Here is a 15530-nt window from a genome sequence, read left to right on the forward strand (position 1 = left end):
GATTTAACTTTGCTGCTGTTGTGGAAACAGGCCATGTTCTCATGACTCAAGTCGTCATCCACTGTTTGGCTCAGTCTCCACATAACAGAGAATATGGAATCAACAGGCTTGATATGACAAATACTAACAATAAAACAACCAATCATATTAGTTCCATGGTCCCAGTTCCTGCTGACTTTCTATAGTGAAGGAAATAATAAGATTTCACTCAGTACAGTTGTCTTGACTACAATCAAGGCACTAATGTTACTTTCTCCTTTGGTCTCTCTCCCGACTGTGTTCTTTGTGCTTACTTGACCTGTCTCTTTCCCTCTCTCTGTTCCTGTCTTTCTCCCTGTCCCAGTCCCTCGCTCTGTTCCTCTCATTGTCCCTCCCTAGTTCTGTCTCTATCCCTGTCTTGGTTTTCTCTATCCTTCCTGCCTGTCCTCTTGCTCTCCAACTGCAGTCCTCCATCTCTCCCCTTCTCATCCTCCCTGCGCCTCTCTCTCTCTCCTTCCCTCTCCCCATGGTGATTTCGGAACCCTCTGTCCACCTGCCTGTGTGTGTTCTGTGGCTCTGCCCCAGGCCCTGGTCTCTCTTCCCTGGCCCCCAGCCACTCCTCTGGCGCTCCCCGCTGGCTATACTTGTCATAGCCCAGGTCCTCCTCCTCCTGCTTCACCCTCGCTGCCAGGGCAGGCCTAGGGGGAGACACAGAGTGAGTCTGGGCTAGCCTCTCCCTCTGCTTCCTATCCTCCTTCAGAGCCTTCTCCTTTTTCTTCTTCTCTTTCTTGTCTGGGTTGGAGATTAAAGAAAAGACGGAGGGTCAGGTAAGAGGATATGAACATGACACACACACACTGACAGCCAAGTTATCCTCCACTACTCAGGTGTACTCGTGTCCTTGCCTTGCAATTATACTGAACAAAACTATAAACGCAACATGTAAGTGTTGGTCCCATGTTTCATGAGATTAAATAAGATAGACATTTTCCATATACACTAAAAGCATCTCTCTCCTGTTTAGATAGCATTTTTCCTTTGCCAAGATAATCCATCCACTTGACAGGTGTTGCATGTCAAGAAGCTGATTAAACAGCATGATCATTAAAAAGGTCCATCTTGTGCTGGGGACAATAAAAGGCCTCTAAAATGTGTAGTTTTGTCGCAACACAATGCTACAGATGTCTCAAGTTGAGTCAGCATGCAATTGGCATGCTGACTGCAGGAATGTCCAGCCGAGCTATTGCCAGAGAACTAAATGTTCACTTCTCTACCATAAGCCACCTCCAACGTCATTTTAGAGAATTTGGCAGTGCTTCCAACCAGCCTCACACCTGAAGACCACGTGTAACCACGCCAGCCCAGGACCTCCACATCCAGCCTGAGACGAGCTACCCAGACAGCTGATGAAACTGGGTTTGCACAACTGAAGAATTACTCCACAAACGGTCAAACAGTCTCAGGGAAGCTCATCTGCGAGCTTGTCCTCACCAGGGTCTTGATCCGACTGCAGTTCTGTGTCGTAGCCCACTTCAGTGGGCAAATGCTCACCTTCGATGGTCACTGGCACGCTGGAGGAGTGTGCTCTTCACGGATGAATTCCGGTTTCAACTGTGCCGGGCAGATGGCAGACCACCTGTATGGCGTTGTGTGGGTTTGCTGATGTCAACATTGTGAACAGAGTGCCCCATGGTGGAGATGGGGTTATGGTATGGGCAGGTAGGCATAAGCTGAGGACAATGAACACAATTGGATTTTATCGATGGCAATTTGAATGCAGATACCGTGACGAGATCCTGAGTGTCCTCACTGTCGTGTCATTCATCCGTCACCAGATACTGACTGGTTTTCTGATCCCGCCCCTACCTTTCTTAAAAAGGTATCTGTGACCAATAGATGCATATCTGTATTCCCAGTCATGTGAAATCCATAGACTAGGGCCTAATGAATTTATTTCAATTTACTGTTAAATTATATGAACTATAACTCAGTAAAATCTTTGAAATTGTTGCATGTTGCGTTTATTTTTGTTCAGTGTTCATTCTACTTTGACGAAAGTTCTTGCATTTCAAATCCCCAGTCTAATGAGGCTGACACAAGTAGCAGACCTGGACCATCTGGACCTCCATTAGTCTCGTCTCACCTTTCTTGGGCTTCTTCGCGGGTACGGCGTACTGCTCTTCTTCGGACTCGGAGGATGAAGGGTCAGGTAGTTTGGGGGCACAGCCCTCCTCCCTCAGGCGCTTGGTGATATCATCCATGTCCTCATTGTCTTTGGGAGGGCGGTAGTTCAGCACATGGTCCACTCGGATGGTCCGCCCCTTTATCTATATACCGACAGAGAGAGAGAGACACAGACCACAACAAAATATGTCATTTAAGTCTTTTGCATCGTCTAACCTTCATTTATGCACGTCTACTGGTTTAGTCTCAATCTCTCTTGTTCTCTCCTTCTCAGCTGTGAGTGATTGCCATTCTTTACCTTGATCCCATTTAAGTTATCCACAGCCAGGATGGTGCTCCTCTGGTCCTCGTAGCAGATGAAGCAGAAGCCTTTGGATTTACCCGTCTTCTTATCACGCACTAGGTTGATGTTGGCCATCTCTCCATACCTGCAGACAGACATGAAGCAGGAACACACCTAATCTAATGCAAAGAACACTTCATTTATTCAGAATGGGGAAGGTTAAGAGGGAATAGGGGAAGATAAGCATGGAAAGACAGGTAATTGTATAGACAAAAACAGACAGACAATGAAGAACGGGGAGAGAAAGGACAGTGAGTGGAGAGATTGGAGGAAGGGGTGTATGTATGGGACTCACTGAGAGAAGACACAGACGATGTCACCTTCCGTCAGCTCATATGGAAACCCACCTGCAGGTTAAAACAGAAGCACTGAAGTTAGAAACAGGCTTATAACTGCTGGTGAGATGGACTAGAGAGCAAGCCACTGACTGATTTTTTTTTTTTAAAACACTACTTTGATGCCACCAACTGGTCAGCTGACAGTACACCTTAAACATGGCTGTAATAGCAGGGTTCGGATCAATCCTATTCCATCGCAGGGGTGTCTTTGACACAGCCTCTTACCGATGAAAATCCAGGCGCTATCCTTATACTCAGAGTGCCATGACACATTTTCCTTCACCCCCAATGAGGCCTCTCTCTCATTCAGCTCATTGATCAGTTTCACCTTGGTCAGGGGACTGCAGGACACAGAGAGATAGAGAAGGACGAAAGGATAGAGTTTAACTTGCAATAGAATGCAGAATATTCTCTCTGCTGGTCCTGTCTTTGCTTTTTTCTTAACCCCCCATGGGGTCGTCTCATGAGGAACTACAGACCATAATATATTTAAGTAATAAGGCATGAGGGGGTGTGGTATATGGCCAATATACCACAGCTAAGAGCTGTTCTTGCGGAGTATACCACAACCCCAAGAGGAGCCTTACTGCGATTATAAACGGGTTACCAACGTAATTAGAGCAGTAAAAATAAATGTTTTGCCATACCCGTGGTATAAGGTCTGATACACCACGGTTGTCAGTCAATCAGCATCCAGGGCTCGAACCACCCAGTTATATATAGTAGTGTGTATTCATTTAACGTTAACATTATTGTCATTAGTAACATTACAACCTAGCTAGCAAGCTAACGTTAGCCATGTTGACTGATGTTGCAGTACACGTTAGCTGGCTAGCTAGACCTCTTCACATGACCACCTCAGTGGGTAACTAGATAATCATTACAGCCGATACAAAATGTAAAACACATAATCGGTCACTTATACTCACTTCATTATGAAGTTATCATGAACGCACACACGATGCTAACTTTAAAATGGAGCCATACGTCATACTACGTACAGGGGTTTGTGGGAGGTGTAGTTCAAAGTCATGCTCCCTTGTTCTCAGTATTGAACAACTTTTATTATAAAAATCGTACAAACAAGTCCCACAGAACAACTGCATTTCAATATTCAATTCAATTATTCAATTCCAATGGTATTTTGTGATTAAGCAAAAGCTCTCTTCAATGCCACTGCATTGGCCTAAACACTGACTTTTATTATCTCTTTTCTATATGAAATCTACTTTTATAGCACCATCATTCCCCATATCACAAAGTGTAATTTTATTGGCTAGTTGTAAAATATGGACTTATTTATCCTAAAAATAAGTGTTTATATGACAAGGAAGTGCCCATGAATGAATAATCAATCATCCAAGCATTCTATCATTTATTTTGAATAGCAACCACTCAAACAATAATATTCTACCTACCTCATATCAAGGTTTTATCAATATATTTCCACTATGGTAATTTATGAGAAAATTATAAAGCAATTCTACATTGACATTATGAGTTAATCCTTTGTAGGAAGTATTGGCAATAAAACACATTTCCCATGTACCTCCCTGGTGGAGGTAGTAATACACACTACTTTCCCAACAAATTAAATCATTTGTCAAAAAATGTTTATATAAAATCACTGACTGAACAGAGAACAACCATTTGTACAAACAAAAGCTGTTCCCCTTCAAAACACACACACCTCTCAGACACACATAGACAGTGAGGTTGATGGGAATGCAGAGAGGGACAAAGTGCATACTTGGCAGAGATAATATCAATTAGGTTAGTGGAGGAAACCGAGCAAAAAAAGCAAATAAGCCCATCTGTTCCATGTTTTAGGTTCCATGATGTCTCCACATCCATTATCTCACTCTGTTATTTTTTTCCCCATTTGATTGATTTTGTCAGTTAGTTGCTGTCGCTAGACATGTGACGTGTTTCTGCCAGAAATGGACAAAGCTCTAAGCTGCCACATTAAGCATTTTCCAAATTGGTTCGATCAACCTCAAAGAGATGTTCTCAAAATGTCTAAGTCATTCACAAGGGGGTTGAGGCAGAAAACGGTACAGTGTGGCCCTCTTCACTGGTGACCGTGGGAAAGGTGGGGTCCAGGCTCATGGCATCGTCCACAGATATAACAGTATGAGTGGGTATACGCAGCTCTGTCTGACATCTCTCACTAGCCTCTAACACGGCTGTGTTCCTGACCCTGTCCTTAACACAGCAGAAGAGGGCCCCGATCTGCAGCCGCACCTCCCTCTGCCAGCAGGCGTACACCAGAGGGTTGATGAGGGAGTTAGACAGCCCCAGCAGCCACAGGTCATTCTCCAGCACCTTGTACAACTCACAGGCCTCACACAGCACCTGGACTGCACACACCACAAAAAATGGGCACCAGCAGAGGGTGAAACAGCCCACCAGCAGAGCCACGGTCCTCAGGGCCTTGACGTGGCCCCAGTAGCGGCTGCGCTGGGGCAGCCTGGAGCCGGCCTGGCGGATCTGCCTCTGATGGCCGCAAGCTATCTTCAGAATGTCCAGGTAGAAGTAGGTGAAGACAGAGAGGACGGGGAAGAAGACGGCACAGAACACCACAATGATGCCCTTGGGACGGATGACAGAGAAGAAGGTGCAAAGGCTGCTGCTTTCAAAGTCTCCCTGCTGGAGCTGCCATGCCATGCCTGTGGAGCAGAGGGGAATAATAAACCTTCTAAATTTATAGTATTTTGAATATTCAAATTAAAATAAGGATGTTCGTTATCAAGTTGATCAACAATCAGTGTTGGGGTCAATTCAATTCCAATTTAGTCTATTCAGGAAGCACATTGAAATTCACAAATTGAGTCTCAGCTTATCCCCCTGAATTTAAATGTAACCCTGTTGTTAGGGACATGTGTCCCCTCTGAAATAAGATAATTGAGGTTAGTTGTTCCACCTGGTAGGAAGCCAACGGTGAGGGATACCATCCAGAGCGCTACCAGGGCCCCAGTCACGGTCCACCTCCCAGTGAGCTGGGAGTAGCGCAGCGGCAGCTTGATGGCCACGTAGCGGTCCAGAGAGATCAGGAACATAGACAAGATGGACGCAGTTGAGGGGGAGATGATGAAGGCCATGCGGAGTAAACACTTGGTCTTCTGTGTGGAGTGCATCAGGAGTAGCGGTTGAGTAATTGGAATAGTTCCATTGTTCACGGTATTGTAATTTTGAAACACGTCTGTGACAATGCCAGTGATAGCCAGGCCCACCAGGATATCTGCCAGGGCCAGGTTGAGCACGAAGCACCAGCTCTGACTGCCCTTCCTGCGCATCAGCTGAAAGAGAGCAGCCACCACCAGTAGGTTGGTGGAGATGATGAGGAGAGAGGCCACACTCAGGACCCATCCCATCATTTCTGGTGTCATGAAAGTGTATACAACAGGGGTTAGTATGGGTCTCACACCTGGCATCATGGCAGTGAGATTGGCACCCGACTCTCCCATCCAGCCTGACTTATTGTAAGCTGCCATTGAGTCCTTTACAAGATCTGAGTCTTGTATATCTGAGAGATTCCCCCCCAAAACAAATAAATTATATCCACCAACATCCACTCCTTCTGTGGTATATTGGTATCCAAATACCAATTTTTTCCTCTTTGAACTGTACTTAATGTCTTTCTCTGTCAAACTCCTTATATAACAGAAAGAAATTCCACAACGATAACCTGAGCTATTTAGTAAAAAACTCTTTAGGAAAAAAATAAGAATGTTCAATGGGTACTCATCCACTCCCGATGTGCCTTTGCTCCTCAGAGGGCAAAGTATCTCCCCTCCTCTCTCGTCTGTAGCTGTGGTTCCTCTGCATTCGACCCTTGTCCAGCCTGCTATCTGGTTATCATCCCAGTCCCCTCAGAGAGTCCCTGGTGCAGACATCCGGGATGACTGGGCCATTTTCCACAAGGGTTCACCACGACCACTGAATCTGGGTTAATGACAGTAGTCTGCAGTACAAACATCAACACTACACTACACTTAGATAGATCTGCTTTTGTTACCATTTGTATCTTTATCATAAAGTCATTAGTGATTTTATTTTTGCCCATCCATTGATGTCAATAAGTAGGGCAGTAAGGAAAGAGAGGAAGAGTTTTCTGTGGCATGTCTCTTGGGAAGACCCATCTGCTTTGGGAAGACCCATCTGGCAGTTGTCTGTAGACTAATATGTGGGTCCTTTAGAAAACACACAGAATAAAAAAAAAATCTAAATCAAGGCACAAAAGAAAAAATAACCATCTACTCCCACTTACAGTACTATAATCAATAAAGACTATCTGCTGTCTTGGCTCCTCTAGTGTCTAAAATGAGTTTCAGCAAAAAGGAGGTATAGAAGGAATTTTCATCTTGAGAATCCTCTTCATCTTGACACACAACCCTTAACATTCACAGTGCTGTACAAAATATGCTGTGACTAACCACTGTATCTGTGGCTCATCAGTGGCTCATCATGGCTACGTGTTTTATGTATGTATTTATACAGCTCTAAACAAACTGAGAGGCAAAATACACGATAGGGAGAAAGAAAGAGAGAGAAAGTGTATATTTGCCAGACAGGATGATGTGAATCTCCCTACATGTACAGTATACTGTAATTCTGTTAATTATGTTTTACGTATGGGAAGCATTGCTTTGGGAGACATAAATCTACCCTGCATAAATTACTATCCAACTTCCTCATAAGTGTATGAATTTACACTCTCTTCTCTCTCTCTGTAACTATTCCTGAACTTCCTGCTGCTCGTTTTAACCCTCAGCAACAACAACCCAACCAGGTCAGTCCAAACAATATCACCAGGATCTCATCAAATCATGCTTAAATCATGCTTAACATTGTCAAGGTGCGACAAAACTAGTGCCTGCCTTGTTAAGAAGGAAGGTTCACTTTATTATGGACAAACTTCTCCCCATTTTAGCTACTACTGCATCAAATGTTTTCTCTATATTTAACTAGGCAAGTCAGTTAAGAACAAATTCTTACTTTCAATGACGGCCTAGGAACAGTGCCTTGTTCAGGGGGAGAACGACAGATTTGTACCTTAGGGATTTGAACTGGCAACCTTTCGGTTCCTAGTTCAACGCTCTCACCACTAGGCTATGCTGCCGCCCCAATCTAGGGTTACTCCAAACAAAAGACTAAAAAAAATTGCAATTGGCTCAGAACAGGGCAGCATGGCTGGCCCTTGGATGTACAAAGAGAGCTAATATGAATTAATATGCATGTCAATCTGTCCTGGCTCAAAGTGGAGGAGAGATTGACTTCATCACTACTTGTATTTATTGACATGGTATTGACATGTTGAATGCACCGAGCTGTCTGTCTAAACTACTGGCACACAGCTGGGACATCCATACATACCCCACAAGACATGCCACAAGAGGTCTCTTCACAGTCCTCAAGTCCAGAACAGACTATGGGAGAAACACAGTACTACATAGAGCCATGACTACATGGAACTCTATTCCACATCAAGTAACTGATGCAAGCAGTAAAATATGATTTAAAAAACAGATAAAAAAAAACACCTTATGGAACAGAGGGGACTGTGAAGCAACACAAACATAGGCACAGACACATACACCCACACACACAATAACATACGCACTATACACACACATACACGTGGCTTTAGTACTGTCGATATGTGGTAGTGGTGGAGTATGGACCTGAGGGCACACAGTGTGTTGTGAAATCTATGAATGTATTGTAATGTTTTTAAAATTGTACAAACTGCCTTAATTTTGCTGGACCCCAGGAAGAGTAGCTGCTTCCTCGGCAGCAGCTAAGGGGGATCCATAATAAATACAAAAACACAAATACACAGTGATCTTTTCATGTAGAGTAAAGATCCCCTTTGGATCACAAAGGGGGAAAAAACACAATAATCTCTGGCTCCCACAGACATACAATGTGGGAATGTTATTCATCCCTACTAGACCTTTCAGTGCCATTCAAAACTTCTGTTGGTCAGCAGTAATTGTGCCCACTGCCCCTGTACCAGTAGTCATTCTCACCCTATTTACGCTTAGCACTGCCCACTCCTCACCTACGGGTTGCCTTGGCCAGAAACATCTTGAAGGTATTATTATTCTTTGAATAGACTACCTCCTGTCTTGGGCTTGACCTCTGAAGCTGACCTGAGATTCCTCTGTACTGAAGATGACTTTAAAGAGACGACTGCTGTCCATTTTGTTGTGTTGTGTCTACTGTGTCGCTTCGCTCTTCTGCTTGAACCCCAACCGCAACAACTGTGGCTCCATCAGCGCTAGGTGAGTCTGTGTCAATATGTGTGTGTGTATTTCAGTGTATATGTGTGTTTGCCTGTATGTTTGTATTTGTGTGAGGGGCAGAAATGTCTTAGTCATGATGGTGTGTGTAATTGTGTTAATGTCTTATCTGTTTATCTGAGGGTAATTTGCAAAAATCTGAGGTAGTGGCATGTCTTCTGTTCTGTATGTGTTGCCGTACCTTTACTTGCTTGATAGAGAATGAAATACATACAGTATAACAATATGGGATGTAAAAAGAATATGGAATATGTGGCTACTGAGTTACTGTTTCCCATGTCTTAAAAGACTCACGGTTAGGGTCATATTAGGCGGCAGGTGGCCTAGTGGTTAGAGTGTTAGGCCAGTAACTGGAAGGTTCCTGGTTTGAATACCTAAGTTTAAAAAATGATTGATGTGACTTTGAGCAAGGTACTTAACCCAATTTGCTCCAGAGGGTGCCATACTGCTATGGCTGACCCTGTAAAACAACACATTTCACTGCACTGATCTGGTGTAATTGACAATACAACATCTATATTGTATTTTTTTATTTGGATTATTAGGGTAATTATTCATAAAATAATTAATAGATTTATAATGAAGTAATCTTTGCTCAATATTTACTACAGCATGTTAAACAGAACCTTGGCTTGAACAATTTGCGGTGCTTGGCACCACTCACTGCCCATGCCTTTTGTGTTCTTTTGACAAACCATTTTAGGAATCTCATGACAGTTGCCCAGCAGCTGTACCAACGAGTCATGAGGCTAATGCGCACCACTCTCTGATCCTATGGAGCCGAAGTTGAGTCCCTCAACACTAATCATCACCAGGACTGAGACACTCTCCTGCCTTACCCTGTCCATACAATGGAGATGACCTGCAGAGCACCTGCCATCGACAGAGCAAGAGGACGAAAAGCTCTCATTGCAGTTCACCGTAATAAAGCAGGAGATAGTTTTAAAAAATGTCAATGTTTTATTGATGCAAATAGATTTTGTTGAGATCCTAGTGGGCCTTAACTGCATTAGCATTGTGTTAGTGCCCCAATTTCCCTGCATTATAATGTAAGTGCTGGAAAAGCCGTTTGCAGGATAATTCAAAGATGTCATTCATTTCATGCCCTCTTGTGGAAAACTGATCAGTTATTTCTGCATGATAAAAAAATTAATGCTTTCAATGAGCTTCAATGCTATCCCTGGACATGGAAAATATTCCCTGCTGGAATTGATGTGATTGAGTTTAGTTAAATCTACTACATGAATGCATATAGTGCAGTATGTCTTCATAGAATAATACGAAAAAATGTTCCTTGTGCAAATTATGGGACGATAGGCTATGTTTAATAAATTTGTACCACTTGATTAGCTAAATGTTATAACAGTTGAGTCTCTTGTAATTAATGCTGTATCAAAACTGATATAATAAACTTTACATTTGTTTTTCAATTGACAGTTTATTTTTTATACGCCTATATGTTGAAAATATGTATTTTCTAGACGTTGACATCACGCGCATTTCAGATACTGAATGAAATGTTAGAAGACGTCTTTTCCTGACGTCGAAAATATGTCTTGTACTGATGTCGAAAATATGTCTTGTACTGATGTCGAAAATATGTCTTATACGGACGTAGGTATTTAGGTATAAAATAGGTATTTTTTGTATACCTTTCCGTATTTAAACTGCTATACATTCTCAATGAAGTAAGCATTATATCCCAATAATAATTTTTCATGCCTCTTAAAACTTCTTGGTGCACCCATCCCATTAGTGTGATCATTTTCGTCAACATCCCCTGAATTGCAGAGCGCCAAATTCAAAGTAAATTACTAAAAATAATTTATTTTCATGAAATCACAAGTGCAATATAGCAAAACACAGCTTAGCTTGTTTTTAATCCACCTGGCGTGTCAGATTTCAAAAAAGCTTTTAGGCGAAAGCAAACCAAGCGTTTATGTAAGGACATCTCTCTCAGCAGACAAAACGTTACAAACAGCTAGCAGCAAAGTAGATTGGTCACGAAAGTCAGAAAAGCAATAAAATGAATCGCTTACCTTTGATGATCTTCGGATGTTTGCACTCACGAGACTCCCAGTTACACAATAAATGTTTCTTTTGTTCCATTAAGATTTTATTTTCTCCAAAAACCTCAATTTGGTTGGCGCGTTATGTTCAAAAATCCACAGGCTCGAGCGGTCACAACAGGGCAGACGAAAATTCCAAATAGTATTCGTAAAGTTCGTAGAAACATGTCAAACTATGAAACTAGTCTAAAGACTGTTCACACCATGTGGAAGCCATAGGAAAAGGAATCTGGTTAATATCCCTTTAAATGGAGGGAAGGAATGCAATGGAACAGGGAGCTTTCAAAATAGGAGGTACTTCCTCTTTGGATTTTCCTCAGGTTTTCGCCTGCAATATCAATTCTGTTATACTCACAGACAATATTTTGACAGTTTTGGAAACTTTAGAGTGTTTTCTATCCTAATCTGACAATTATATGCATATTCTAGTTTCTGGGCCTGAGAAATAGGCAGTTTCATTTGGGTACTTTTTCATTGAAACATCAAAATACTGCCCCCTACACTCAACAGTTAATAAGAAAGAGGAGCTAACTGACAATTGCAACATAATATTTAGTATTGTTCTCATCTGTCACTTACATTAGCTTTTTCAAAAGCTTTTAAACTGATAGCAATAACATTCAAAGTAGTACATTATACAGAATAAACCAACAGACCACTTCAACAACAATAACATTCTGAGTAATGGTTACAGATGTATTCTTTCTTGCTATGACTGTGATACAGTACATTGTTGTTTATCTATCATAGTTGAATGTACTGACTGTAAATTCACTCTGGATAAGAGCGTTTGCTGAATGACCAAAATGTAAATGTAAAAACAAACACTTGCAATGCATGCAGGGTATTATTTGAATAAACTCCGCCCCAAAGCAAGTACAAATTTGGCAGGTGTGGACCAGATCCAAATCTGAATGAATCACAGACGTTTAGGCTATGTTTCACAAGATTGAACATCCCATTACAGTACAGCACACTTTAGTACAGTAGAGCACAGTAGAACACAGAAGCGTACAGTACAGTACAGTATGATACGGTACAATACAGTTTTATTCAGTAAAGTAGAGTACAGTACATTACAGTTTAATTTAGTACAGTAGAGTACATTAGAGTAAAGTAGGGTACAATACAGTACACTATATTTTACTTTACTTGATTGTACTGTATTCTACTCTACTGTACTATACTCTACTTGTCTTTACTGTACTGTAATGTACTGTACTCTGCCATGCTTTACTGTACTGTGCTATCCAAACTTGTGAAACATTTATATCTATGATTGGTTTAGATTTTTTGACCAATTATATAGTCTATGTTTGGGCTAAATCAAGGCCGTTCTGGACCAAATCTGAACGTCTATGTTTGGGCCAAATATAGACCGGTCTGGGGACATTGAAACCAAGGCCAGTCTGGAAAAGACAAACAAACAAAAGACGGAGGACCAAAACAAAGAAGTGGCCTGACGTCACATGCTTAGTGGGTTTCCCTCACAATATGATTTATATTTACCTAGTGCTACATGATAAGTGGGGAGGGGGGATGGGAATTTGGAGTAGGCAGGTGGGTGTTTGGAAGGGCAAAGTGGGATCCGTTTCAGGAGCTGAGTGAGCAGGTGATGGCTCGGGTGGATAGGAGTGGGGATGTGGATATTATGAATAACTGGGTGAGAAACACTTTAGTGGGGGCAGGTACTGATACTATACCTAAGAGTACAGGGAGGAGGAGGAGGAGGAGGAAAGCAGTCCCATGGTGGACAGAGGAGTGTAGGGAAATGGTGAGGAGTAGGAACAGGGCATTTAGAGTACTGAATTCTGATTCAGTATTTTCAGGCCCATGCCCTGGTGTGGAGAACTATCCTTCAGGCAAAGAGGTCATGTTGGCGTCGGTTCTGTGACACCATTGGAAGGACGGCACCTGTGGGAGAAGTGTGGGGGATGATTAATAGGATGAGTGGGGTGAGAAGGGAGTGGGATTATCCAGTGTGGCTGTAACAGATGAAGAGAAGGCAGAGATGAATGCCAAAACGTTTTTCCAAGTGCCTAGCTCAGCAAATTTATCAGAGGAGGGGCAGAGGGGGAGAAATAGAGAGGAGCTGGAGTGCTGGATAGGAGTGAGGGTGTAAATGAATGCCCATCTTTTTTTTCATTTTGTTTTACCCCTTTCTTCCCCAATTTCTTGGTATCCAAGTGGTAGTTACAGTCTTGTCTCATCGCTGTAACTCCCGTACAGACTCGGGAGAGGTGAAGGCCGAGAGCCGTGCATCCCCCGAAACACAACCAAAGCAAGCCGCACTGCTTCTTGACATAATGCCCACTTAACCCGGAAGCCAGCCACACCAATGTGTCAGAGGAAACACCGTACACCTGGCGACTGTGACAGCGTGCACTGTGCTCAGCCAGCCACAGGAGTCGCTAGTGGGCGATGACCTAACCCGGATGACGCTGGGCCAATTGTGCGCCGCCCCATGGGTCTCCCGGTCGCGGCCAGCTGCGACAGAGCCTGGACTTGAACCCAGAATCTCTAGTGGCACAGCTAGCACTGCGATGCAATGCTTTGGACCACTTCACCACTCGGGAGTCCGATGTGACCCATCTAAGTGCTGAGGCCCTGGATAAGGCATTGGTGTTGTACACAGAGTGTGGGAGGAGGGGAAACTACCAGGCAGCTGGAAGGAGGCAGTAGTGTTACCAAAGCTATCGGCCAATAGCTTTAACATCACATGTATGTAAGATTATGGAACGGATGATTACGGAGAGGCTAACTTACTTCCTGGAGAGCAGGGGGCTAGTATCGCCACATCAGAGTGGGTTCAGGAAGGGGAGGGGAACTATGGACCCAGTGATCTGCTTAGAAGCAGAGGTCAGGAAGGCTCAGGTGAACAAGGAGACTGTTGTAGCTGTCTTTTTTGATGTGGAGAAGGTGTATGATGTGGAAGGAGGGATTGTTAATCAAGCTTGATATTATGGGGGTAGGAGGAAGAACGTACAACTGGATAAAGGATTTCCTGTTTGGAAGGTCTATCCAGGTGAGGGTAGAGACGTCTCTATCAGGCAGCTAGCTACCTGGTGGATAACGATACACCGCAGAGGCGCTTGATTAGTCCTCTGTTCTTCTCAATCATGATCAATGATGTTTACTCTCAGGTACGGCCGGATATTGGGAGGTCGTTATGTGCAGATGATGGGGCCTAATGGAAGAGTGAAAGAAATGTGCCATACATATTCAGGAAGGTACAGGAAGCAATTGAGCGGTGGGCGGTGGGCATTAATGCGGGGATTCAGGTTCTCTGTAGAGAAAACTCAGATAGTGTTCTTTACCAAGAGAAAAGTGAGAGATGAGGTACACTTGAGGTTATATGGGAGAAACTTGGAAAGGGTGGGGGCCTTCAGGTTCCTTGGAGTGTGCTTTGACACTAGGCTGACCTGGCAGAACACATCGAGAGAGTGGTGAGAAAGTGTAAGAAGGTGCAAAATGTGATGCACTGTCTGACGGGGAAGGAGTGGGGGGCTGGGCGTTCCTCATTCAGGACCATGTATGTTGTATTGATTCAATCTGTAATCAGTGGTGTAAAGTACTTAAGTAAAAATAATTTAAAGTACTACTTAAGTAGTTTTGGCGGGTATCTGTACTTTACTTTACTATTTATATTTTTGACAACTTTTACTTGTACCTCACTACATTCTTAAAGAAAATAATGTACTTTTTACTCCATACATTTTCCTTTACACCCAAAAGTACTCGTTACATTTTGAATGGCTAGCAGGACAAGAAAATGGTTCAATTCACGCACTTATTAAGAGAACATCCCTGGTCATCCCTATTGCCTCTGATCTGGCGGACTCACTAAACACAAATGCTTCATTTGAAAATGATGCCTGTGTTGGAGTGTGCCCCTGGTTATCTGTAAATAAAAAAATCAAGAAAATGGTGCCATCTGGTTTGTTTAATAGAGAGAATTTGAAATTATTTATAATTTTACTTTTAATTTCAATACATACAGTTGAAGTCGGAAGTTAACATACACCTTAGCCAAGTACATTTAAACTCAGTTTTTCACAATTCCTGACACTTAATCCTAGTAAGAATTCCCTGTCTTAGGTCAGTTAGGATCACCACTTTATTTTAAGAATGTGAAATGTCATAATAATAGTAGAGAAAATGGTTTATTTCAGCTTTTATTTCTTTCATCCCATTCTCAGTGGGTCAGAAGTTTACATACACTCAATTAGTATTTTGGTAGCATTGCCTTCAAATTGTTTCAGGTAGCCTTTCACAAGCTTCCCACAATAAGTTGGGGGAATTTTGGCCCATT

General features: G+C 42.8%; 1 protein-coding gene and 1 pseudogene across 1 annotated transcript; both read right to left on the minus strand.

Moving 5' to 3' along the window:
- Positions 1 to 58: 58 nt before the first annotated feature.
- LOC139418311 (RNA-binding motif protein, X-linked 2-like) lies at positions 59 to 3827 on the minus strand (annotated as a pseudogene).
- A 1045-nt stretch (positions 3828 to 4872) lies between these two features.
- On the minus strand, positions 4873 to 6338 carry LOC139419214 (glucose-dependent insulinotropic receptor-like). The gene is made up of 2 exons (XM_071169194.1): positions 5768 to 6338; positions 4873 to 5513 (listed from the first exon to the last, which is right to left on the minus strand). Exons 1-2 carry the CDS (start codon positions 6336 to 6338, stop codon positions 4873 to 4875), a joined length of 1212 nt encoding a protein of 403 aa, XP_071025295.1.
- Positions 6339 to 15530: the final 9192 nt, after the last annotated feature.

The sequence above is a fragment of the Oncorhynchus clarkii genome, chromosome 10 (assembly GCF_045791955.1).
Source record: "Oncorhynchus clarkii lewisi isolate Uvic-CL-2024 chromosome 10, UVic_Ocla_1.0, whole genome shotgun sequence".
In the NCBI taxonomy this organism is placed as follows: Eukaryota; Metazoa; Chordata; class Actinopteri; order Salmoniformes; family Salmonidae; genus Oncorhynchus; species Oncorhynchus clarkii.

What these genes read in the sequence shown, in the direction of transcription:
- LOC139419214 (XM_071169194.1), bottom strand. Translation starts at nt 6,338, where the DNA reads ATGGCAGCTTACAATAAGTCAGGCTGGATGGGAGAGTCGGGTGCCAAT. An exon ending in CACCGTTGGCTTCCTACCAG is followed by an intron (nt 5,514 to 5,767) that starts GTGGAACAACTA and finishes TCTGCTCCACAG; the next exon opens with GCATGGCATGGCAGCTCCAG.